The sequence below is a fragment of the Anopheles coustani genome, chromosome 3, assembly GCF_943734705.1.
Source record: "Anopheles coustani chromosome 3, idAnoCousDA_361_x.2, whole genome shotgun sequence".
In the NCBI taxonomy this organism is placed as follows: Eukaryota; Metazoa; Arthropoda; class Insecta; order Diptera; family Culicidae; genus Anopheles; species Anopheles coustani.
In genome coordinates this window covers 75,351,288-75,377,032 of record NC_071288.1, presented here as the reverse complement: position 1 = coordinate 75,377,032, position 25,745 = coordinate 75,351,288, and the positions used below count along the sequence as shown (strand labels likewise).

Sequence of the window (25,745 nt, the reverse complement as noted above, 5' to 3'; positions counted from 1 at the left end):
AAAGTGCTCATCAATAAAGTTTTGCCAGGTGTGAGGAGTTTAGTAGTATTAGAAAGGAAAACTGGAACGCGTCCAAATAAAAGCTTTCCGTGAATTCGACCTTTTTATGGACCAATCGTTTGTGAAGTATTCAAACACGTTACGTACGCAGTGCAGAGCTATTTACTTGCTTTGTCCATCGGGTAAGGAAATATGTAGGTATTACTTTTTCTACAAAAGTAGGAAACAATTAAGACAAAACAAAACGCAACGTCAAGATGGGAAATGGCATGAACAAGGTGAGCTTCGCTTCTGTTGCCGTTCTGCTAATTATCTTTCATCCTTGGAGGCGAGAGCTATTTTTAAATGGTTCGTTTGTCCTTAACCAACTAACCAGGTCATGCCCGGGCTATATATTGGCAACTATCGGGACTCCAAAGACTACCAGCAGCTCGACCGATACGGCATAACGCACATCGTCTCCATCCACGACAGTCCGCGCCGGTTTCATCCGGTGAGTATTATCATTCTCCTTGGATCATTCCTATTTAGTTGTACTTTTCAAATACACAGACATACAAGCATTTTTAGAATCAGAGTTTTTGAAAATTTTCGAGTTAGAAAGGTTTGAATACCACGGTTCGGCAAAATAAAATATAAATTTCATAGCGTGTATTGCGCCGCAATGCATGCAACCTGCCTTACGTATATTTGTCAAACATCGTTGGTTAATCTAGTACAGCAGTATATAATATTTTTATCCTTTTAAGCCGTTTCAAAAACAATTTAAAATATATAGATGTTCAAATATTCAATCTTACCATCATTTCACCAAAGATAAAATAATGAACAGATTACGTGACGAAGGAAGCAATCATTATTTTTGTCCGGTTCCTCTTTCCTTCCTCGTGCACCGTTAATTAGCTTAATGGGCACAATAGTCGCACGCTTATCAACGGCATGATTGATTATTGTAGGTGAACTACCCAGCCAGTGGGTGAGGTGACAAAACTACGTCAAGCGAAACTTTGCCATCAGACCGTCACTGAATCCATGCGTTCGCGTAAAGCCACTGCGGTAAGGAGAATGGATTGGATTACAATGTGGAAAGCGTCGAACCGTTCGAATTTGTTTGATAGATCAATAGAACATCGCAAGTGAAAAAATATTGCCGCAATAATACCAAAACTCATAACTATCGCAGGCAGACAGCGATATTTGGCGTTGGCTTTTTCGATGGGAAAACTTTTCCCCAATCAACGAAACCCCACGATACTATAACCCTACTAAATCAAAATGTGAACCACCGACAACCCGGCGTACATAGATTGTCCCACAATGGGAAGCTCAACAAAACGAACTCGATGATTGTCGTCCTCATTCTAGATTGCTTTTTGTTTTGTTTCACAAAAGTAATGAAAATTTTCCTACCGAAGGGTAAACGTTTCGGTTGATTATGATCGGTGGGAAATGTCCACCATCGGGAACGTGGCTGGAGCAAACGCTGCGGTATTAATTTATGCATATGTATGCAAGAAGAAAATGAATACTGGAGTGTCAGCATCAAGTCCGTTTTTCGATTGACATGAATTATAACTTCATTTGCTTTAGCGTGAATGTGTTTGCTTGAGTTGATTATTGTTTTTCATGCAATTGAGATTTTTTACTTATAATGCATTCTTAAATAGGCGTTTAGATATTGATTTGTTATTTTGTATTTGTTAAAACTAGTCATTAGTATAAGAGACTGCGTTTTAATAATTTAATATGTTCACACTTTAAACAATTTGGCAAAAATCCAACCCTTCTTCAGCTAGTGACGTCTTTAGTAGTTAAAGTGAACATCTTAAAATAGAGTGATTGCTTGTTGCTTGAATTAAACATGGCTGATCTATGGACAGACTCTTGTTCGCTCCCGTGATGAGACCCTCACATCCAATGCCACAAGGGACCTTAGCTTAGTCTCGTGACGTCCTGTCCAAGAGGACAAACGAATTGGTTTATTATATCCAACGCGAGCAATGTAGTGCGGATTGCCAATTTCGTTAAGTAGGACTGGTGGAACCATCACCTTCATTAGTTACGCTCGTTCCCTGAAGAGTACTACATATTTTGGTAACGTCTAACGAACTCCGGCGTGAGTTATGTGTTTACATAATAATAATGTTTCGACATTGGATACCAACATTCTTGCAAACTACCTTAAAGGTTGATTTATGGAGTTTATTTTGACAGTTTTGTAAACTAAGCAAGTATATTTCAATATTTTTGGGTAACATATGACATGGAAATCGACATTTCTAGGAAACAAATATTTGAAGGACACTATGTAACCGAAGTAAAAAATAAGGAAAACATTAAGAATTTCATTGATGATAAGCTATAGAGAAGACTTGATAGTAGATTGAATCCCTATTTTTCACATGATCACACACGGGATCGAAAAAATGGAATTCCTACGGCTTGGCTGTCTTATTCGATCCAGCTAAAGGACTTAGGCCGAGAACCATCTGAAAAGCTTGTGTAATCGGGAGAAAATAAGGCACCTGTCCACTTATCGTGTTCATCTTTTTTTACCCCTAAACCGTATGATATGAAGCATGGGAAAACATGCGAGAGAAAACATGGATTTCACACGAATGCTACAGCTCATCAATCTTGTTCGCTTGAAAGCTTTTCATGTTCGGGCGAGGCATAAAAAAAAGGGAGAATGGAACATGTATAGTATGAAAAGTTTAATAAAAATCCAACTAACCACATAAAGCCTCGCTTCTCGAGGGTACACACTACGGTCGATGGGTGGTTATCTTTATTTATCCTTCTGCTCCACTTCAACCACAAAGGAACCTCAGTGTATGCTTCATCATCGGTTTAGGGTACATTTTTCTCCTATTTGCAGTTTCCCCGATTAACCTGATCGGCGTTAGAGGTTTGTGGTGGCACTCTGAAGCTGGTGGGTTTCGATCGAATTCGGCACAACTTGGCTGTCGTAGTACTTCGGGTCCATGTTTGCGTGACAACGCGTCATGCGAATGTCGTGACGCGGTCCTGCTGAATGTGGTTTATCGGTGAAAAACTTCCAACTGTGCCCTTTTTTGGGTGGCATTCTTTCAATTCCACCCGGAGAACCATTTGAGGAAGTCGAGGATGAGGCACGCGCCACAACGTGGCATGCGACGAACGGTCACGATAGGTTTTCCTTCATGAAAACCGATGGACATTGTTTGGGAAGTTTTTTTTGTGTTTTTCGCCATTTCATGCTTTATTTTCCACACCGGAGCAGAGTTTGAACAACGTTATCTCAAGTTGAAAAATGAAAATTAAAGCAAAAAGAAAAACCATAAATAACGACAATGGGTCATGTCGCCGATGGAAAGTTTTTGAAAGCATTATTTTCTCTCTTATTGCCATTCGCCGGTGAAAAACGCGACGTTACAGTGACAGAAGTTGGCCTCACAGTTGCGCAGCGTTCGGAAAAGTGGAGGACCGTGAAAACTATCCGAAGTAAAATGTGCCCCACGGGGTGACAAACTTCTGTGTCGATGCTGGCATGCCGGCACATACATGATTAGTGTGCGGTCTGGCCACGAAAGCTCGTCCTTATGTCGGAGGCTTGCTCAACATTCCCATGCATTAGGTGGAACATTAAAAAGTAATCCACCGTTGAATGGCAGAACAGGTAGTTCAGATAAGTTGGGTTATGTTGTGCCCTGTTTGCCGGCAAGGGGTACAATTAATTGTTGGAAAGTAGATCTGCATAATTTGTGGCTTCGAATGGGAACGTGTTTCAAACATAAGCTGGAGAGGGTGGAGGAATTTTGCGAAAAGAAGGGTACTTTAAAATGTTCTAGCCTCCATCCAATCAAATCCCATTGGAGCAACTTTTTATAATTTTAAAAGGGCGGGAGTAAGGAAGATCTGGCAGGAAAGGTGTAACACGATGGTTTGCGTCAATGGATTCAACATCGTATAAATTTCTATTAAGTAAGCACGCTACTAAACAATTCATTGTCATTAGCATCGGGGGATTGGACCTCAAATCTCTGCCCGTTATGTACTAATGTTATGTTGCGACAGTCGTCTGGGAAATCGTCCGTTTCTAACAGCTGTTTTTAGCATATTTTCGCCCAAAAGTTGACGCAGGAACTGGATCTTAGTTTTCAGACGGCTGTCCTCTTGAGCTGTCTGGTTTGCGCCGATAAAGGTTTGAGCAGTCTAGCCTTGACAGAAATTCAGCTTAAACCGTTACCGGTTGTTCACTGAAGTCATAGAGTTGTTAGTATCACGGTTTTACTGGCGGTTTCGGGTAACGTATATTTGCCTTTTAAGTTAGCCCATCTCCTCTCCCCGTCGAGGCTGTCTAAGATCTGCTCTTTAAATTGTCAATACTCTCGTAAACTTGATGTTTGTTGTTTGCTAACACTATTTGTGTGTGGCTTAGCTAAACATGTTTAGTTCGGCCTTGTATATTTTTTACATACGTTGTTTATTTTTGATTGAACTAGTTCAAACCTTGTCAATTCATAAATACCAGTATACTCGTAAGTGTAAGAAAATAAGTATATTAATGCGTCAGACTAGCGATTTTAAATAGTTTAATTAAATTTCAAATTATCGAACTTTGCAAGCACAATTACATAAGCAATGCTGGAAAGATCTATTTTACAGCTTTAAGCTGATCATCAAGAACTATTTATGACTTTTCTTGGCAGATAATGGCAATGTGTAAAGCTTAAATCCATAGTTATCGAGGTTAGGCTTTAAGTTTTAATGAAGGTTTTTTTTAGATTTGGCAATATTTTAAACTTAACTCCTAATAACTCAATTCATGACGACCTGACAATTTTTCTACCCCCAATTGAATGTTCATGTTGTACGGTTTTCTTCTGTTTGGGGGCATAGAAGGCTTTAAAGTAGAAAACCGCATGACGCTCATAGCAAGTAATTCGTTCAAGTCAAGTCTATTCAGCAATTTGGGAACGGATCAGGCACCGAATTAGATAAGGAACCGAGTGTGACTAAAAGCCTAATTTGTTTGATCAAGATCTAGCCAATTCTGCCCTTTTCTTCAGAAATACCTCAGAATGTTTATTTAAGCATTCCAGGAAAGTTTATTGTGAAGAAATTTTAATAACGTGGATTACCGTCAGGAAGCGAAGTCAAAATCTGTTGTAATCCTCCTCGTGGGGTGTCAGATGAAATAATTCTACCAGCTTCGCAAAACTTTCTCGTTTTTCCGACTCCTTCCGGGGTAGATGAAATCGCAACTCGCATCTCAGGTGCAATAAAGTTTCCTTCCTCCCATGAAAACGAAATCCCACTCGAAATCAGCACGCCCAATCGCCTTTGCCGTATAATGCCGTTAATGATGAACGTGACCAACCCCGTCGGGGTCTGTCTTCCGCAGGACAAGCACTACCTGTGCGTGATAGCGGCGGACAAGCCCGACCAGAACCTGTCCCAGTACTTCTCGGTGTGCAACGATTTCATCCACTCGGCGCGCCTCAAGCAGGGCAACGTGCTGATCCACTGTCTGGCCGGGATGTCCCGCTCGGTGACGGTGGCCGTCGCCTACATCATGGCCGTCACGCCGCTGAACTGGAAGGAAGCGCTCAAGGTCGGTTTTCTTTGGCCAAACGAGCCTCGAACAAAATATGCACATGTCCGACGAGCTATAACCCAACCACAAATGCGTTGTTTGTGTGTATTTTACAGGTGGTACGTGCCGGTCGCTCGATAGCCAACCCGAATCTGGGCTTCCAGAATCAGCTGCAAGACTTCGAGACCAGCAAACTGTTAGAGGTAAGGCCCGGTTGGAAATCCGGAAATGGGTTTCACATTTTATTTCCCATCCTTCTTTGATTTTCTTTACCACCTGCGAGGTTTACATAAGTCTTACTCGAGGTTGATTTTTACCATGCGTTTCTCCTCCAGGAACGAAAACGGCTCAAAGAACGATTTCCCAGCCTGGCACTGGAAGGGACAGACCGCGAGCAGTGCTATCTGGCGCTGGACTACTATGAGGAGCTGCTCGTTAGCAAGGATGTGTGCGAGGGTCACTGCAAGTTCGGTAAAGACTGCCCCACGGGTACGTATTGAGACATGGAGCGGTTCTACGAGGTAGCTGTAGATGTTGTTAGATTTACTCATCCCATTATCACTTCATAATTATGATGATCTTACGTTAAACACAATTCCTGCTTTATACCAATTTCCCTAGTATGGCTTAGGTTATATTCATATTCTCAATACAATATTTGGAATCTCTCAGATGTTCAAATTTTCATTTTCTTACGTACAGAGTTTACATTTTTATGTGAACTTATGACTATTTTGAAGGAAATCAAAAAAACTCATTCACAACATTAATGCCCTTTATCTCTATTGGTGAACAAAGCTCAGCCTATTCTCATCTCCATTATCATGTCCCTCGTTTCCCATGCTGTTTTTAATCAACCTTGCAATTCTCAAGCTCAATTTCACTCGCAACCCAAACATTTATAGCAACCCTAGAACCTCGTCGTGTTTTTTTGTGCTTGCTTTACCTCTTATTGTTTGCTGCTTTCTTCTTCCAGCGCTCTCATCTTCACTTACTAGTACCGTTTCCCATGCGAAATTCACTCATCTAGACTTCATGACTCATTCGGGGTATGTCGCTATCGTGGTATTTTGGCCAACCATCCAGCATCATCTATCCACCAAATTAGAGTGTATTATTTTTCGTCGAAGCCACATTGGAGGAGTTTATCAGAATTTCTGCGTCATGAGAGTTAGGTTAGTCTACAGGGGAAAAAGATGAGACGAAAACGAACCTTCAGTTTTTTCCTTGACCGAATTCGAACAAAACAACTGTTATCTGATAAGGGTAAAGGACTTTCAAAAGAGACAATAGTGCTTTCAGAGCTTCTCAGAATGTCGGTAGGCACCATCAGATCCGATTATTAACTATCACGCTCGGATCATAAATCATAGCAGTTTAGTTGATGGAGATATTACTTTTATGAAAGTTCTGAGTTGAGCCCATATCATGTAATTTACTTTTTCGACTAATCATGAAAATCTCTCATAGTTCCGAAGAACATATGAAAGTTAAATGTTACTGAATTTTGGAACAAAGTTAGATACTGTTAAGGTTTAACTTGCAGGAAGAAAATTGGTAGCTTCTTCAAGACAAGGTTAACTTAACTTTATCTTTATCTGATTCGCTTGCCAGGGATCTGCCGAACGGAGTCACGCGGAGGCATGCGATCCTCCCGGAAGTCGAGTCTTTCGTCCAAAAAGCAATACAACACCTCCCTCTCGACGTCGCCATCGACCTCGTCCCAGCTGTCGGTGCGCAGCATGGGACTTCCACCGAGCAGTGGCGGCGCCCAGTCCTGCCCGACGTCTCCACGCTGCTCGAAGGCGCTGACCCAGCGGCAGGGAAGCGGTGGCGCCAACCGGAACCCGGACAATCCCCGAGCGGCTGGCGAGTACGCGGCTGAGATCGATCTGGGTGAAATCTCCGAGCTACGACGGAGCAGCAGCATCGTCAGTACGTTTCGTCCGCGGAGCAGCCCGGCGGGACTGTATTCCTATACTGGTAAGGTTACTTCATTTATTTTTGGACACATTGCAACGAACGATAAAAATATCGTTTAGTAAGAGCCACATATTTCAAGCAGATGTTCCGTGTACAGTTTATTCTCTGGTTTTGAATATTGTAGAAATTAGTTTGTGGTCAGCGGCCAACTGCATCTAGAGGATGCCATTCAAAAATATTAGATACAAATATAAATTAATTCAAATCATATTTGATTTCAATAAAATATAAAGTACTTTGAAACAGTGAATTTTACAAATTGAAACTTACTTTATAAGCGTTTGTTTGTATTTAAACTATGCTCCGAATCGGGTTTATATCAGAGTTGTGCAATGTGGATTCAGATTCATGAATTTTTCCATGAATCTCGGCTAAGAGATTTCATAAGGCTCATTACTAGTTTATACATTAGTCATAGAGAAAAGACACATAATTTGTCACGACAAACTTAATGCATTCAAATTAACGCATCTGAAACTTTCCAAAATTTTAAATTTCTTTACAGTATAATAGCACTTTTCATATTACTTTAAAAATTACCTAAAGTTACTAATTATGTTTTGTTTTGTTTTTATCCGTCGTCAATGTAATTTTTTTCATTTTAGGGTCAGCACCACCGTCCATCCATGGTTCCAGGGTTGACTTGAGTGGCAGCGGAGGCACCGGGTCCGCCATCTACCTGGGTTCCTCGAGCGGCAGTGGTGGATCAGGCACGGGAGGAAGCGGAACGGCAGGAGGCAGCTCCCCCGGCCCATGCCGACGGTTGAGTATGCGAACAACACCCAAATCAACGCCCGAATCATCCCCCAAAGCATCGCCCAAAAAGAGTGCATCCGGGAAAACGGGAGCGGGTGCGTCGAAGGGAACCACCGGAAGTAACGCCTCGCCGAAGAAGCCGAACACCGGAAGCGACCGGACGCCGGCGACGGGCACCACCAATACCGCGCCAACGTCCACAACCGCCAAGAAGGAGGATAAACCGTGCAAACTGACCTCAAAAACCACCGTCCCAAGTAATGCCAGTACTAGCGCCACTGTCGCTACCACTACGTCCACCACGACCAATAACAACAACAACAACAATAGCAGTAGCAACCGTAGCTCCGCAAACCGGCCGACAACCACACGTGCACCATCGATTGTGATAGATATTTCCACGACCACCACCGTTGGCCATACGCCGGCCAAGGCCAAGGACGACGGGCTGCCTGCGGGGAACGGGCAGGGAAAGGCGGGCGGGGCCGCCATCGCCAACAGCCTACCAGCAGCCGTCAGCAACCGACAGCAAGCGAATGCGAACGGCAGGGCTGTTAGAAAAGAATAAATTGACAGCTGTTTTGTTTATCAGCTTTTTTCCCTCCCCTCTATTTTATGTCGGACATTTTTCCGGCGATATTTTGATGGAACCATTCCGAACGGAATATCTCTCCTTTCGCGTTGCTTAAAAATATAAATTAAACGCGGACCATGCAATAAGTCATGCTGGTGAGCTATAAAAAGAATAGAAAACAGTTACCATTGGATTAACATGGACGTTTGGGAGCCTAAAGGATTTCGGTTTCGAGTTGTCATGCTCATTTCAAACCTCGTTTAGATAAGAATACAAGAATTTCATCCAATAATAGTTTTGGTAGCACGATATTTAGCACATATTTAGCCAATAAAAAAAATCGTAATTCTTTTTTGAATGTGGGAAAATACCCAAAAATTAAAAAAAATTGCATAATTGCTTTAAGACATCAGAATTAATAATCCTTTGAAAAAATCGTTAAACTTGAACCAAAAACATATAAAATAATTTAAAAGCAAGAAAAAGGCATGACACACAACCAGTTTGCCGACGTGTAGAAACAATAGCTAGCAATGACGAAAGAGATGACTAACCAATCAAAACACACACACAAGCTTTCGGTGTAAATTATTTATCACCCAAAGGTTTTCGGTTGCGGTTTTCTTAGAATAAGGTAGGACTGAACATAAATTCATATAAACACAATTTGATCGAATGCTGCTTTCTTGGGCATCATTGGAAGGCGCGCGGTGTGGTGACAATTTTGTGTTTCACAAAATATTTCAGCAGAGTGCAAACAGGGAGAAATTATGCTCACCAGTATTATTGTGAAAACCACACCCTTATATAAAATAAACAAAGAAAATCAAGTTGGAGTAAATAATGGAGAAGAAACAAGATGGATAATTATGAAAGCTAAACTTGGAATGGTAAAGTAAAATTGTCTAGATGAACGAGTGCGCCACACATTGTAGTGATCCTGAAAGAGAATAAATAAAACGATATCAAGGTACTGCACAATATAATCAAAAAGTCGATCAACATAAAAAGGATAGAGAGTTATTTTTGCTAGCATATCCAGCAGTGTGTTGCGCCGAGCGTTAGTTGTTAGTTTATGGTTGAACGGTTCGTCAAAAGGGAAATCAACTTGCTAAATCGGCGCATCATTCAGCGCAATGCGTAAAGTTATCATTACATGTAGAGAACCGATGCAGATATTTACACCCCGCACAGCCTCGTCTAAGTTTGACGATAAAGACGTTTGCGAATTATAAACACTCGGAAGGATTTTATTAAGCACATTTCAATTGCTTCCAAGCCAATTAATGCTCCCATGTTCGAAAACTCGCAATCGACGTTCGTAGAACGATTTCAAAAGGGTGTGTTTTGGTCTTCGAGTGGCATTTGGAGCTTGTGGAAATTAGAACAACGTAAGGCGAAACCCGAATGGCAGTGCTGAAAGCTAAAATTAAATATTTATCAAACGCTTCGAATGCATATGTAAAACATGATAGAGAGAGATGGAAAAATGCAATGCAGCTGAAGGCATGCAACGCATACGCTTGGAATGGTAGCTTTAGGAAAAAGAGCAATGATACAATACAAAAACATGTGAGTGTTAAAATACCGTGCACAGCAAGCTGAAGTATTATTTTTCAACCCAGAACGTTGGTGATGATTAAAGTCCATTACAAAACAGACCCGAAATAATGATACAAGATGACAGTGAAATGCAATAATGAATGACGGGTTTTGTGAAAAGCAGAGAAAAGAAGGACGGCAGTGTTATGCACAACAAAGCAGTTTACAGCAGTTCGCAAACGGACTGTCCGTTACCATAGAGTTACCGTGGAAGAATCGGTAGCAATTTGTTAAGTAGAGATTGGTGAAAATGCCAGTTCAAGGACTCAAACCGGCTCACGGAGGGAGGATTCTTCCTTCAGCAAAGAGGCACAACCAGGAAACTCATCCGCAGGCACATTCACAGGCACATTCATATGTATTCATATAGCAGAAGAAAAACAGAAAAACGGAAAAATGATATATTTATATTTAGCTATTTTATACATTTTATTTTGATATAAAAGAAAACTCCAACGTCAAACGAGTGAAGCCGTTCAAAATAAAGCTTATATTGAAGGAAAAAATTAAAAACACTTTTAATGTGCCGTTTTTATTTCCAATTGAATGAAGTTGGAGGAGTCTTGCCACACTTGAGGTAAGTTTATGGTTGAAACTAAACCGATCTAATACATGGTGGTGTGATGGAATGCACATTAGCTCGGATAGGAAGCTGAGTCTATTTATTCAAAAAGGAACACACTTTTCATTAATCGATCGACGATGACAATCTTAAGGACAATTATAAATCTTTGAATTTATCCAAAATTTAAATTACGAAATTTTTTTATTTGGATTTCTGTGTGTTTTCTTTTAAATGGAAGATAATTGAGTCATTAAAAATTGATTAAACAAGTAGAGTAATTTAGTTTTTTATTTTAAATTAAATAAAAGCTAAACAAGTCTTAGTAAAACATAATAGCATAGATTAGAAACTTTTTGTTTTTGTAGTAAAATTCGATCATTTAAAAGTGATATTTTTTCATGAATTTTTCCCTTCTTTGTTTCACTTTTTTAGAAGAAACCATTTTTGAGTGTGATAAGTGTCCATTGCCCGTTTACCCTAGATTGCACTGCAAATGTTTGATAGAAACTTATCATTTTCTCCCGCAAATCTAAAGTTTTTGTATATAATATATTGTAAAAAGGCACCCAATACGGAATCTCTGTCGTGATGATTCATATGATTCCCTACTGGGTGAAGGAGCATTTCGTTCTGGTTTACAGGAAATTGTTTCATGTTCATTTTCCCCTGTCCCTTTCCCTAACATGTCTGCGTTAGGTTGAGCAATTAAATGGTCTTTACTCGCCCTACCCTAGGGAATGGCTTACCAAAGGTGCTAATTGCGCCAATTAAAGAACCGGCGACAGCGTGGAAAACAAAAGATGATCAATGAGGTGAAATTACTATAGTTATTATTTAAATAGACAACCTGATAGAAGTAGTGATAAATTGAATGAAAAATTGGTTTTGTGCGAGATGAACCAAGATCAAGAAAGGATGGATTCTGCAAACGGCCGTTACCTTCTAGCCGCTGTATAAACCTTCAAAACCGTTCGCATCCTGTGTACGATACGCAAACGGGGTTGGTAAAACAACAAAACCCCGTTCCGTTTCCCTCCCTCAATGGATTGTGTGAAAACCCCAGATCGGAGGAAGAATTTCGACGCGACTGATGAATCATCAACCACCGACCGGAGCCGGGGGACCAGCAAACAACCGAAAAAACGCACCCCTCGGATTTGAACGCAACGCCGGAACGACACCGGGGACCGAAGGCACACTTGACGTTTCGCATCCCCTTCTGGTGAGATTCTCTGCGTTTTTCTGTTGTTTGCGGCTGCTGGCAGGAAAAGTGCGCCGTTCCTGTCAAAACGGGTCGCGCGTGGGCCAACGTCGGATGCCTTGAGTGGTTCTGAGTGGTGAGAAAATGAGTGTGCACAAGCACGCACGTGTGCACGCATGCGCCACCAATGGCGGAAAGGCTCACGTGCGCGCGTGGTAATGGTTTCGTTCGCCCTCGTTCCAGCACCGTCTTCTCTGAATCGGGTTTGACGTAAGTAACTAAAAAAAATAAAATAAAATAAGCGAGAGCCATTCGTGAGACACACATACGTATCGGCAACCCCACGGACGTCGTGGAAACGTGAGAAGAGATGAACTGGTGAAGCCTTACGGTGTCCTGAGTGTCCTTTTACAGAAAGGAGGGTTCATTTGGATCGCTTTCTTACAACTACAAGTGTGCAAACCAGCCTTCACAAGCACTCACTTCGTCGGTCAGTCAGTCAGTCAGTCATCCATCCGTCAGTGTGTCTGCTAGTCTGTCTGTTCCTTCAGCACCGCAAGGGGACGCTGGACAGCAGATAACGTGATACTGGCGGCGAATGGACTTTTTTTCCAAAGAAAATAGTGAACATTCCCAACGGTTTCACACGTAGGATAGAACATTTAATGGAAGGAAAAGTAAAAGGTTCAACATGGAAAAAGGAAATCGAAGTGGAAAACGGTGAATCGAAAAAGAGTCTCCTAGCGTGCGTTTCTGCACTGTCGGTAGTCTACATTTAGGCGTGCGTGAAGCGACCTCACACCCGGTGAGACGGTGAGTTGTACTTCTCATACTCACCACGGCGAGCAGTGAAAGTACAGGAATCCTATTATTTCGTTCAACACAACAACGACGACCCGTACGTGTGCTCCGCCAACAACACGCACACACAGAGTAGCGCGTGCCACGAGTGTGCTACGGAAATCAAGGACTCTCACTCGCACGCACACAACCGCACATGCACGGTGAGTGAGTGAGCCCGAGGAGACTCGCCGTCGAAGTGAGGATGTCGAGACGAGTGCGTGAGAAGTATTGATTTTTCAAAATAAGGTGGAGAAAACGGCACACCGTCGTCCGCGCGAGCACAACGCAGTGGTTTTTCGCGTGCGGAAAATCTTACAACGGCTCCGTCTGTTGTTTGGCCCTTTTTCTGGCCTTTGGTTCCACTTCCAGTCCAGTGGCAAGGGCAGGCCATTGTCCACACCCAGTAGCGACGTGCGTTGGCCAAAGTGTTGTGATTCCGTGTGGCCACAGTTGTTTTTGCCTCAATTTCCGAACTCCGCCAGTTCAAACCCTCCTCGCCGCCGTGATTCCGTATGGGCAGGCCGAGTTCTTTGTGAATCGTGTCGTTGTGTGCGCGTATGTGTCTGCTGTGGTGTAACGGGAAATTCCACATTTGGCGTACTGCCTCGTGCCTCGTGATTCTCCATCGCTTGTAGTGTGTAGGGAGGAGGAGGACCTGCAAGGATCCACCGTTCAAAGGAATTTGAATCCCTTGCAGCAGGCAAAAGGCAGCACCGGAAAGGGATGTATTGGCCGTGCATCCGGTGAAAGTGTGCACCGTGCGCTTGTCTGTTGTTAATTGCTTTGTACCACAGATCATTGTGGCAAGGCCCAAATCCCAAGGCGGATGTTGATTCGCCAGGCACCAGACGAAGGTGAACCAAACAACCCATCAATAATCGGTTATCGATAATAGGTGTGAGTTTGTGTGTGTGTGTGTACGGGTGCTAGTGTTGGTGCTTTCGAAACGTGCCGTCAATCGTGTGTTGCGTTCTTTGTGCAAGATAATCAGCGTTGGTTGTGACTTCTGAGGAGTCTGTTCCAGAATTCGCCACTCTGGAAGTTCTAGTTGTAGTCGCCTGTCCGTAGTGCTGCAGCGCTATGCGTACGTGACGCTTTCAGCCGTTCGCGTGTCTATGCGCGTGTTGGTGCACAGTAGCTGCGTGTGCGTCGGAATCGGGACGGTTGTGATTCCCCGGGAGTTGGTGACTGACACCGGTAGTAGTAGTCCCTACCAGGGTGGGATCCCCACGTCCCCGCAGTAGTCCGGTTAAGTGAGGAGATTCGTGGAGCTTCCAGTCGAAACAGCAATGAGTCGCGAGGTGCAGAAGGAGAACGCCACCCCGGCCACCGGGAGTACCGAGGGCCACCAGTACGTCGGCCCGTACCGGCTCGAGCGGACGCTCGGGAAGGGCCAGACGGGTCTGGTGAAGCTCGGTGTACACTGCGTCCTGGGGAAGAAGGTGGCCATCAAGATCATCAACCGGGAGAAGCTGAGCGAGTCGGTGCTGATGAAAGTAATGGTCCAACGTAACGGTGGTCGAGTGTGTTCCGCACATCCCTCCCAGGAGCCTCCCAGAGTTGGATGACCGGGCTTGAAGTTCCAGCTCCAGAAGGGCCCAAGAATGGTGCACGAAACAAAGCAATATCGTCACAAGATGCGAACTTCTTCCGTTCGCGAGTCCCCGGTCCGGTCGACACTGTGGGGCTTCCTCTGGGATCGAAAAGCGGAAGCACGAACCTCCCCAGCACACAGCAACAATTAGGGACTTTAATTAATTCTCTTATCCTATCTGTCTTTTCTTCTTCCGCTGTTGCCTTCCGAACGAATACGCCACCTGCTGCGAATGGGGATGTTCCTTCACCCATTACTACGTTGCGATAACGTTTTCGCTATCCCCCACCTTCCTCCGATGGCTGCCCGTTTTGGTCCTTCCTTCCTTTGTGCGGCGAACTGCATACTTTTGCAATCGCGACCCTATGCGATGAACTCTAAACTGCTGAATCGATTTCTCACCGAACTGCTTTGGATGGTCCTGAAAACAAAAACACCATCTGACGCCAACTTCGACGGACCGATAGGTCGAACGAGAGATTGCCATCATGAAGCTCATCGACCATCCGCACGTCCTTGGACTGACGGATGTGTACGAGAACAGGAAATACTTGTAAGTATCCGGTGGAAAATCCGGCGATCCCAAGAAGGAGGCCACTGCTCCGTTAATCGATGGCAGTTGTGCACATGTTTATGGCACACGTTTTTTTCTTTTTTTTTTGGAGCGGCCAAAATGAAAGCTCTGCCAACGTGCCTGACTTTGACAGCTCGTTTCGTTTCTGCTCCTTGCATTGATTTCCGATCGGTTTGCTTTCGGTTTCCATTGTGATTGCCTTCTTGGGATATTTTTAGCTGCCGTATTATAATCCGGACACAAGCTCCGGGCACTTTAATTAACGTTTCTCCTTTTGTCAACACGGTTTGTCGCTTTCCCCAACACGGCGAATGCTTGGGTGTTCGCTTCCGGCGTGTCAAAAACGCCTCGATGTATGCAATGTGCGCTGCGATGCACAATGTCGCGCTGGTGTGCAGATATTTGGTGCTGGAGCACGTCTCCGGTGGCGAACTGTTCGACTATCTCGTCAAGAAGGGCCGCCTGACGCCGAAGGAGGCGAGAAAGTTTTTCCGACAGATCATCTCGGCGCTGGACTTTTGCCATTCGCACTCAATATGGTAAGTAAAGCCTTGCATCCTGCGCGAGGGTTTCTTGTCTTTGCCTCCGTTGCTGTTCGAGCGTAAAGAAAAACTCGGAATCGGTTACATGATCGAAGTTGGGGGCTTAAATACTTTGTATGTGTGTGCAAGGAGATTCGTAGGCAAATCGGAGCATTTCACAAGGAAAAGTTATTGAGTGAAAAAGGATAAAAAGTGGCACAACACATGCCAAGAAAAGTATGCGCTATAACGAAGCCAAGTGGAGGCGAAAGCATAACGACACTCTCTTCCCCCCTCCCCCGTGTCGTCCGGTCCGGTCGTGCATTCCGTTTGTCTGTTCGCCTGCTTGTGTTTCAACCTCACCACTTACCTCCCCTATCCTTCCCTATCTCTCCCCGGTGGAACAAGTTAACAAGTAAAGGCTGCAAGGCGAAGGTGAATCCTTATAAAGTGCTTACGGCAGACAACGGGAGAACGACCGGAGCGTTTCGCGTTATGCCGAGTGTGCAGAATGTGTTGACCAGTTGGTGTTTGCAGAGTATGTTGTTTTCTTACGTTTTTTTTCTGCCGTACCACTCCAACCCCTCGTATCCTTCCCACTTTTCCAACCCACGAGAACGTTGGAAAGGTTTTCCACCTTTTCTTTGTTTGTCCTTGTGGGAGCGTTTTAATGCCAGCGAACAGCAGGGGAAAGGGATGTACGGGGTATCTTGTGGTGGCCAAACCTTGGCCCTTTTTTTTACGGCCCAACGTTCCGTGGCACGCAAGGAATGTCCATTCCTGACCGCGTCGCGCGTACCATTTTCCCTTAATATCTCACCCCGGCTTCCCAATATACCATAACGAATCGACACCTGGACAATCCTTTTCTCTTCCCTTTTGGTTCCATGGTGTGTGTGTGTGTGTGTGGCGCTTTTTGAGGCTCCATCGAGTGCACCGGCTGGCGGTGTTGAATTGCTCCGTTCGTGATGTTGTTCTGTATGGTGTTTTCCGTGCGCCTAGAATTATGTAATGCGCGGGTAATGACTGCCCTTCGGCAGGGAAAAGGCACACCAGGTCCTGATTTGTCCTTGTTCGGTGCCCGAATGCCTGTTCCTGTTACATGAGGAGCTTGTGGGAAGGGAATGCTTGTTGAATAAAATTCCCTTCGTGGCGTGGGCACAAATTGTTTCGGATGGTATCTTGATGCCCCGAACCAGCCAAGGTTTGCATTCCAAACCAACATTACGAAAAAAAATGTCAAGAGGGAAAAATCTCTTTAAACAACAACGCATTAGCCGGTGGTCGAATTAACCGAGCACTAAGGCGTACAAGCACGAGCAATGCATTAAAGCTAGCTGCGGCCCAACCGGAAGTGAACGTAGCGCCCGACCGAAACTCACCGCGCCACTCGGTCCCGTGAGAGGAAAAGCTCACCGTGCGCCACTATGGGCCACCGTGGTGCGGACCGGGGGACATATGTGACCGGCGCCCGGGCAACTGCTGAAGGTTGAATAATTGATTTATGATTCGCACTTGGCGCACTCGCGGGACCATACGGCGTCCTGCCTCTTACCATAAGCCGCGGACAAAGGCTGGTGGAAAAGCGCATACGACGGCCGCTCGTGTCACACGGTGCCGCCACGCGTTTGAATGCGGACTGTTTGGCGCGTTGGCGCGATCGTTTATCGATCGTAAAACAAAAAAAAACACACACACACACACAAACACACAAAATGGACGGACGATATAACGACGAAAACACTGACGACTGGAGGGCCTCTTTTTCCGATTGAGATTTTGCTCGTAAAGAGGAAAACGGGAATGGCGAAATGGCACTTGTTGAGTGTCGTCGGTCGTATTTTGCACGCTGGCAGCATTTTCCGTCAACGGCCGTGGGGAGGAGGGGAAGGGCTGGGGCGTTTATTTGCCGTAGTCCGGTGACGACCGTTTGGTCAAATGAAATTTGGCCAATTACGTGCCATCCGTGTGCCGGCGGTCTTCGGGACGGCCTACAGCTCGGTCGTCCCTTGCGGCGTTTTATTTTCGCTCGCCAACCAAACGCGAGCGATAAAGAGAAAAAGTAAATTCGTAACGAAAATATTATGTTTTCTCCAGCAGTGTTTATAAAACATGCATATTTCGGTGGACAATTCATAGGCGTTTTACGTTTTCAATTTCAAAATAAAACGAAATATTTTATATCGCCTGCGATAGTCGATGTTTTTGTCGAACTGTTTTGTTTTCTCCAAAGAGAGATTTTTATTTATTTATTTACATCATTGCCCAAAAGTTGCTTGAAAAGATAACAAAAAAAAGTATGTATTGCAAAACGATTTCCTTTATATATGTTTTATTACACCTTATTCACATTTAATATATTTGTTTGCTTGGTTTCAGTATTTTCAAGTATTGATTATTTGAGAGTAGATTTTGTTTCCTATTTAATATTCTGCGAGTAAACTTCAATAGCAAATAATACTGTCAATACTTCAGATCAAGGCATGTTTTAGTTACAATAAATATATTTTAAATTAGCTCTAGTAGTATATTGAACGCGGCAGAAACTTCACAAATATGTGTTTCATCTTAAATAATTTAACTTGTTTACAAACTTTGTGTCTATTCTCGTGTAGAGAAGTTTTCTCTTTCATCTGCTTCCGTTGCCGGTTTGCGACGAGTTTGCTTCTATACAATTGGGACCAGTTTAAGACCAATCATCTTTCCACTGGCAATCATTTGTCAGCCTGCCAAGTCTGGCGGTCCAGCGCTAGCGACCAGTCCCGGACAAGGATTCTAAGAGGATTAGTCCCATCTCGCCATCGACAGTCCCTCGTCGCTGACAGCTAGCCCCGGGCCGTAGCCATATGACGATGGGTTTTTGGGAATTATAATTTCAATGAGAATCGAAAATGGATCCTTCTGGAAAACCCCTTCAAGGCAAAATGAAGCAATGTAACATCGACTTTTCGGAACGGGAGACAAGAGAGAAGGGTTTCTTTGGACCTCCCTTTCAGCTCCCGCTGTGTTGGCGTCTCAAAGGCCGACGTCAACGGATCTTTTGTTTGCCATATAGCGGCTGCGGAGCGAGAAGTGGAGAATTTTCCACATTTTTCCCGAACCCCATGCACACCGCCGAGAACGGTTTAATTTCAGCTCGTGACGCTACGCGTGCCAAGTTTGGTGTTTGGTGACCGTCGTGCCGGTTTGCATGCATTTAGGCGCTTTCGAGAAAGGCGCTCGCGGTGGACTTCGGGTTCGCAGTGAAAGGGCAAAGTGTAGAGTTTGAAGATAACCTTCTTTTTTTTGTATTAAAAAATGTGCCAAAAATGTTGCCGTGTAGTCGTGTGGGCTCGCTCTTCTCAGGGGAAACATTTTTCCTACCAAAACAAAGCATATTGAAACCACAAATCAGCGTCTTTGGCACGGGAAATACAGTAAAGTTAAGCATACACACACACACAGACACACACGCACAAACCGTGGGTTGATTGTACCGATGAACAGCCGTCCCGTGGCCCGTGTGGGTTTTTCCGTACTTTCTTCTCCAACGGAAAGACGTCACGCTAGGCGATAGGTTTTAAAGAAATGGCGACCATGCGCCAGTGCTCGGTGGAAAATTCCAACCAACCAAAGGTTGGTCAGCACGTGAAACAAAGAGTGACGATTCCCAGGCGCCAGGACAGCGCTGGCCAGAGCATTGGGCTCTTGGCAAGACAACAAAGCGTTGCGTCCAGACTGCACTCCGCATGGAGAAGAGCCAAGCGGATTCGGGGTTCCGGTGGAGGTGAAGAAAAACATAATCCACTTGCAAAATCAGCACCGGGGGTTCTGGTAACTGCGTGCGATACCTAGAATCTGGGTGCGATTAAATTAAATTACACTTTATGGCAGTTCGAGGAAGTGCGAACGATAAATGAGGAGAAAGTGAAAAAGACCGGATATCGTATGAATATTTCGTTGGGGATCCAAAATCCTGAACTCACCACCGAAACGAGAGTTGGTGCGAGCACAAAAGATGTGAAACTTAAGTCCTAGGACTAGGGCTTTGCATTTGGGCAAAGGATTTCCGATGCATTTGTGGTATTAACATTCTATTCGTTCTATCCGGTGTATAACTGTATCAGCACAGAGTTGGCAGAGCCTCCTTGATAGGCTTTGAGTTTTAAATGTTAGAGTTCGTAATTAAATTCTACCTCACGGCACAGGTCGGGCTAGGCCGGAGGAATGCATAATTCAATTCATTTCAGTCGTTGTCAGTATCGGCCCGGGAATGGCTTTCAGTTTCTAATGATGCATCGCTCTCGCTCTTCCTTTCTCCGGCAGCCATCGGGATCTGAAGCCGGAGAATCTGTTGCTGGACGACAAGAATAACATTAAGATAGCCGATTTCGGAATGGCCTCGCTGCAGCCCGCCGGCTCGATGCTGGAAACGTCCTGTGGCTCCCCGCACTACGCCTGCCCGGAAGTGATTCGGGTGAGTACACAATACACACAGAATTTCGCCTTCGATTACTTCGCCAAGCAAACCGGACTTAAAAACTAATACACACACTCACAGGGTGAAAAATATGACGGCCGGAGGGCGGACGTGTGGTCCTGCGGGGTTATCCTGTACGCGCTGCTCGTCGGGGCGCTCCCGTTCGACGACGACAACCTGCGGCAGCTGCTGGAGAAGGTCAAGCGGGGCGTGTTTCACATTCCACACTTTGTGCCACCGGACTGCCAGAGTTTGCTGAAGGGCATGATCGAGGTGAACCCGGAGAAGCGGCTGACGGTAGGTTTCCATTTACTGAGAAGTTCCCCCGAGTTCGGAAGACGAAGTGATTTTGATACCCAAAACCGGTCTGTCGCTAGCTGGCGGAAATCAACAAACATCCCTGGGTGACGGCCGGAGGCAAGGGTGAGCTGGAGCTGGAGCTGCCCATGATGGAGGTGGTCCAGACGCACGTCATCCCGAACGCGTCTGCGGTCGATACGGACGTGCTCAACGCCATCTGCTCGCTCGGTTGTTTCAAGGAGAAGGACAAGCTAGTACAGGAACTGCTCAGTCCACAGTAAGTACAGCGCAGTGGAGGGGCGAGTGTCCATCCCTTCCTGGAGCTTTTCCTGGAAAGCGCCCAAAGCTCTATGTTGGAATTCAAAGCTCAGAGATTCGTTAGATGTTTCTAAGCCGTTTTTTCACATTCTCCCTAAAAGCCATAACACGGAGAAGGTGATTTACTTCCTGCTGCTGGACCGAAAACGGAGGCGGCCAGCGATCGAGGACGAGGAGGACGTACTGCGGCCACGCAACGACATCATCGAAATCGCTGATCCACCTCGGAAACGGCTCGATACGTGCCGAATCAACGGTAGCAGCAGTCTTTCGTACGGTCAGATCAGCGAGGGCTCGCCACTGACGTCTCGACGACAAACGTTCAACAATGGCCACCGCAGTCACAGTGGCAGCACCAGCAGCAGCAGTCGTCGCTCGCCATCCTCGGTGCCACTTTCGCGCAGTTCATATCAGAGCCCAACGCGGGGTGTCGTGGTCAACTCCTCGCAGCCACTAAGTAAGTGTTTTGCCAAGGCAACAACGCCACATTGTTGGGGTTTAAAAAAACTACTTAAACAACGCTCCCTTTGTACGACTCTACCGTCCACAGATCAACTCCATCCACCATCGTCACCGAACGCGGCCTCAAACCGACACTCGAACTACTCGCCACGCAGCAGCACCAAGTCGCAGGTGATCGATTCCTCCTCGCCGGTACACCACCGGGCCAACTCGGGACCGGCCGTCACGGTCGGTCTGTTCTCGGAAACCGACTCCAACAATAGTGAGTATCGGGCACACCGTGAGTTTTCCTCCAGCTTTTGCAGCAAACCCGTGCTAGTGTTTCCTGGGATGTAATTTCCTTTCGCGTTTTCTACCTTCTCCTTCTAGTGACATCATCAATCAATGCCATCCCGGGCTCGCCGATACTGGGCAGCCCCCAGCAGCTACAGGCGGTCACGACCGGCAGCCAGCTGTGGAAGACACGACTGACGAACATTAAGAATAGTTTCCTAGGAAGTCCAAAGTTTCATCGTAGAAAAATGCAAAGTAAGTGTTTGCCCTAAAGCGGCATGCAATGGCAGAATTTTAAGGTCATTCAGCTCCAGGGGTCCTATCCCTAGGAAGCTTCCAAACAACTAATTCCTAGAACATCAACTTTGCTACCGCAACAGTATAGTTTGAGAGTACGATTACGAGGGTACGACGAAACAGGAAGAAAATGTTAGGTGAATGATCTCTCCATCCATAAACTTTCGACCCTAGTGAATTCTTCCTACGTATCTTCTTTCACTTAAATTGTTTCTAAAGTTGTGCTTTTCAATAGGTTTTAGCCTTGTAAACCTTTCTGTAGAACACTGTTACAGTTGATATTAGTGCGGAATGGTTCATCTGAGTTGTACTGCCGCGTAGTTCTAGATTCACCTTCCATTACCCCCTTTTTAATTGCCTTTGGTAATCACCACATTTCCAGTATCAACTGAAGAAGTGCATCTTACTCCGGAGTCGTCGCCGGAGCTGACGAAAAAGTCCTGGTTCGGCAACCTAATGACGACCGAGAAGGACGAAACGTTCACAGTATTAGTCAAGGGTAAGCCGCTGGCGACGGTCAAGGCTCACCTGATTCATGCCTTTCTATCGGTAAGTTTTGCTTCGCGTGAAATCGTTGGAGAAATCGAGCGTTCCAATCTCACCCCCGCTTTACCCCCGTAGATGACTGAGCTATCGCATAGCGTCCTCTCGCCAATGTCTTTCCGCGTCGAGTACAAACGAGGCGGCACGGGGCCGACCATGTTCCAGCGGCACGTTCGGATACAGGTCGACATCAACACGATCTGCAAGCAGGGGGACGTCGGCGATATGCTGTTCGCGATCACGTTCACGCTCATCTCGGGCAACATCCGGCGTTTTCGGCGCATCTGTGAACACATCCAGGCGCAGGTCTGCTCGAAGCGCTACCCCGCCCTCAGTAGCCCGACGAACCAGCACAACAACAAGGTGACGAACAGCGTGGCCGAGAGTATATCCTGCGGGTCGGACTCGAGCGATCGGATCAACTACAACAAGCACGTAAGTCGCGCCCCAGACCTCCGGGAAGCCTTCTTCTGGGAAGAACTTGCCTCTTGCAAATGAGTGATCGAAAGCTTGCAGTCCCACCATCCCACCTCCACCAATCAATCCTCCTCCTTTCTGGGAAAGGCACCAGTGTGTGGGTGTGTGTGGGTGTGTGTCTGTGTGTTTGTGTGAGAGAGTGTCCTGCCCCTCACCCGCTTTCCTTCGCTGTCAGCCACACTTGGGTTCCACAATCTCCCACTCGTACTCGTTCAACCTATGGTTCCTTGAACGTTATGGCCCTCGTTCTCGTTTGAAACTCGCTTATGCATGCTTCTTTTTCCGATGGACTTTTGTTTTGGTTACCCTCTTTCCGGAAAAAACCCGATAACAACCACCACAACAACATCAACTACTACTACTTCCTATGGACTTCCGTTTACCTGCGTGCGTCACCTTGCCCGATTCCACTTTAGAAGGAGTCTGATATCGAGCAAGAAACGTTCTACGACACGACCAGCATCGGCAAGACGCGCCGCTCGTCGGCCACCTCGTCCAACAAGAACTCGGTGTCGTCGGACGAGATCGAAATTAAAACCGTACGCTCCAGGTAAGTGAAGGCCAACGCTGTGTTTAGTTTGCGTTCGTGTGCGTTTACCTATTGTGTGTTTGTGTGTCGGCTAGGCTGTGGTTTTGGGCTTTTCGGTTTGCACCTGCGCTACCAGTCATCGCGCAAAACTTGTGTTCAAAAATCCCCATCCGTTGAGGTTATGCGTTGGTTTGGTTTGGACGTTTCCATTCGTGCCTAGTAATTCAGTGCCCGTTGCAACGATAAGCCTTTCTCTTGGCGGGGACACCAAACACTAGAATGAGCAAGCACAGGCCAACAGCACAGGAAGAATTGATTTGTAAAATATCCTTCCCTACCACTCTCCACCGTTGCAGCTCGGAATCCACGGAACGTGAGCGGGAGCGCAGCACGGAACGACCGGCGGCCATGTCCGGTAGTGCGCTGGTATGAGAATTATTTCTCTGATAGGATTCAGTGAACAGTGGCACTCCTGCAGAGACAGTGGCAACCGGACCGAATCCTACTCACGCTGGTGAATCCATCGTCGCGCCGGACGTCCCTGGTGACGCAAACGTCGCAGCAGCGACCGCCGAAGATGTCGACGTTTCGGGCGAACTGATGGAGTTGATTGCTAACCAAATGGAGATCTGACTATAAGCCCCGCCATCGCCTCGATGACCACTACTTTGGCTTTCTTTCTTCCTCGTGCATGGCTCACAGGGGTGAGGAAGCTTATACATATAAAACAAAACCCCCCCTGGAGGTGGACGGGTGCCGTGACAGATGGCGCCACCGTGGCCTAGGCCTACGTTAAAACAGAAACCGTTCCAGCAAACGAACAATCCCTATACTTCTATTGCTAGTACTTCTTCTACCACTATTGCTAGTAAATATTATAGCTCTCATAGCAGATGCGGATAGACAGTTGCGTTTCCGAAGGATAAGAATCCACTAGACTGGAACTGGAGAAGTTTGGCAGTGAACACACCAAGCACCAACATTTCTTTTTATGGTCAATTTCGTATCAATCAAATCGAGCTGAGCAGGTGAAGTTTCATCACGAAAACATACAATGAATTTTAAAAACCATCTAAGGCTTAAATAGATAAACAAAACAACAGCCAGAAGTAAAAAGAAAAACACACCGTACCGATTGTATCCTCCTATGAGACACATGAATCTGACCTACTCGTAAGGCTACCTACATCTAAAACGCAATTCAGACACAGTAGAAACGTGTCCTGATCAGTGGTTGACTGATTGAGCTTGGCTTGAAGACAGAATTATACAGGGTTTGCTGAATGACGACGCACACGGAGCTACAAGTTGCAGTTTAGCTGGCTGCTTGCTAGTACGAAAGTTGGAGAGTTGAGAAGCTGGTCTTAAACGTTGGTAAAAATAAATTTCATAAAACACGTTGTATCACGTACACGTATCTCTTAACCTCAAAACACGTTACACTCCTCTTCTTAGTATTGGACAGCGGGAGGAGTAAGGAAATGCTGTACGAAGCAGTAGGAGCAAGATGATGCAGATCGCTTATGGTGTATCAAAAGTTAGCGAAGAACGATTAACGATAAGCTAAAGGCTAAACCAAAAACCATTAACTAAATGCTACGATATTTAACAAGGAAACATACCTACTGCTTTAAATAAAAACAAACAAAACAAAAAACCATGGTATTCAAATGGCAAACGTGTGACTATTCAAGCAGAATTAAAAGTGAGATAGTGGTCCGATGAAAAGTTTACACATTAAACTAATGCTCTACATACACCTAGAACAAACAGCGATACTCCGACGGGGACGTATAGCTCCAGACTGGAGGTATTATTGTGTTTATCACTATCTGCTATTATTTAACTCAAGAGGTACGCAGAATAAGAAGGTACTATAATTAACTAGCTACCACCATAGAACACTTACGAGGCGAGCACACACAACTCTAGACTAATTGCTCCCACGTACACCGGGTAAAGTCGAAGGAAAGGAAGGAAACTTACAAATAAGAACGATATTAGGGCAAAACCAAAGGATTTAGTGCAATTCGTAACACATTAAAGAGCGTGCGGCTCGTCGATCGAGCGTGCCACATTTTGACGTTGGCTTTAAAAAGCTTTGCTTTTCCCATTTTTATTTTTTGACGCTTGTGTACTACTTTTGAAATCCGTTTTTGCTTGTATCCCCTTTTTTACTGTGTGGTGTTAACATACTCGGCATCAGGACAGTCAAATGCAGTAGGAAATAAAAGGCAATCTGTAACCATTCTACGGTAATACATATAATGTTGAAAGTTAAAGTGAATCAAAATCA

General features: G+C 45.3%; 2 protein-coding genes across 2 annotated transcripts; both read left to right on the top strand.

The window, feature by feature from the left end:
- The first annotated feature begins 257 nt into the window (after positions 1-257).
- On the top strand, positions 258-9,066 carry LOC131259092 (tyrosine-protein phosphatase vhp-1). The gene is made up of 7 exons (XM_058260511.1): positions 258-278; positions 377-493; positions 5,387-5,596; positions 5,695-5,781; positions 5,914-6,067; positions 7,193-7,561; positions 8,167-9,066. The coding sequence occupies exons 1-7, from the start codon at positions 258-260 to the stop codon at positions 8,883-8,885; spliced, it is 1,677 nt and encodes a 558-aa protein (XP_058116494.1). The 3' UTR covers positions 8,886-9,066.
- A 5,325-nt stretch (positions 9,067-14,391) lies between these two features.
- On the top strand, positions 14,392-24,098 carry LOC131259088 (serine/threonine-protein kinase BRSK2). Its single transcript, XM_058260507.1, has 13 exons — positions 14,392-14,598; positions 15,164-15,249; positions 15,669-15,809; positions 20,097-20,247; positions 20,332-20,547; positions 20,628-20,827; positions 20,970-21,325; positions 21,419-21,592; positions 21,700-21,858; positions 22,283-22,449; positions 22,522-22,878; positions 23,337-23,470; positions 23,806-24,098. The coding sequence occupies exons 1-13, from the start codon at positions 14,392-14,394 to the stop codon at positions 23,879-23,881; spliced, it is 2,424 nt and encodes an 807-aa protein (XP_058116490.1). The 3' UTR covers positions 23,882-24,098.
- The last annotated feature ends 1,647 nt before the right edge of the window (positions 24,099-25,745 follow it).

Bases quoted from the DNA above. Each gene is read 5' to 3' on its own strand.
- LOC131259092 (XM_058260511.1), top strand. From the start codon at position 258: ATGGGAAATGGCATGAACAAG. The intron at 5,597-5,694 runs GTCGGTTTTCTT...TGTATTTTACAG, and splicing joins ACTGGAAGGAAGCGCTCAAG to GTGGTACGTGCCGGTCGCTC. The intron at 6,068-7,192 runs GTACGTATTGAG...TTCGCTTGCCAG, and splicing joins CGGTAAAGACTGCCCCACGG to GGATCTGCCGAACGGAGTCA.
- LOC131259088 (XM_058260507.1), top strand. From the start codon at position 14,392: ATGAGTCGCGAGGTGCAGAAGGAGAACGCCACCCCGGCCACCGGGAGT. The intron at 14,599-15,163 runs GTAATGGTCCAA...ACGGACCGATAG, and splicing joins GCGAGTCGGTGCTGATGAAA to GTCGAACGAGAGATTGCCAT. The intron at 20,828-20,969 runs GTAAGTACAGCG...TCTCCCTAAAAG, and splicing joins CAGGAACTGCTCAGTCCACA to CCATAACACGGAGAAGGTGA.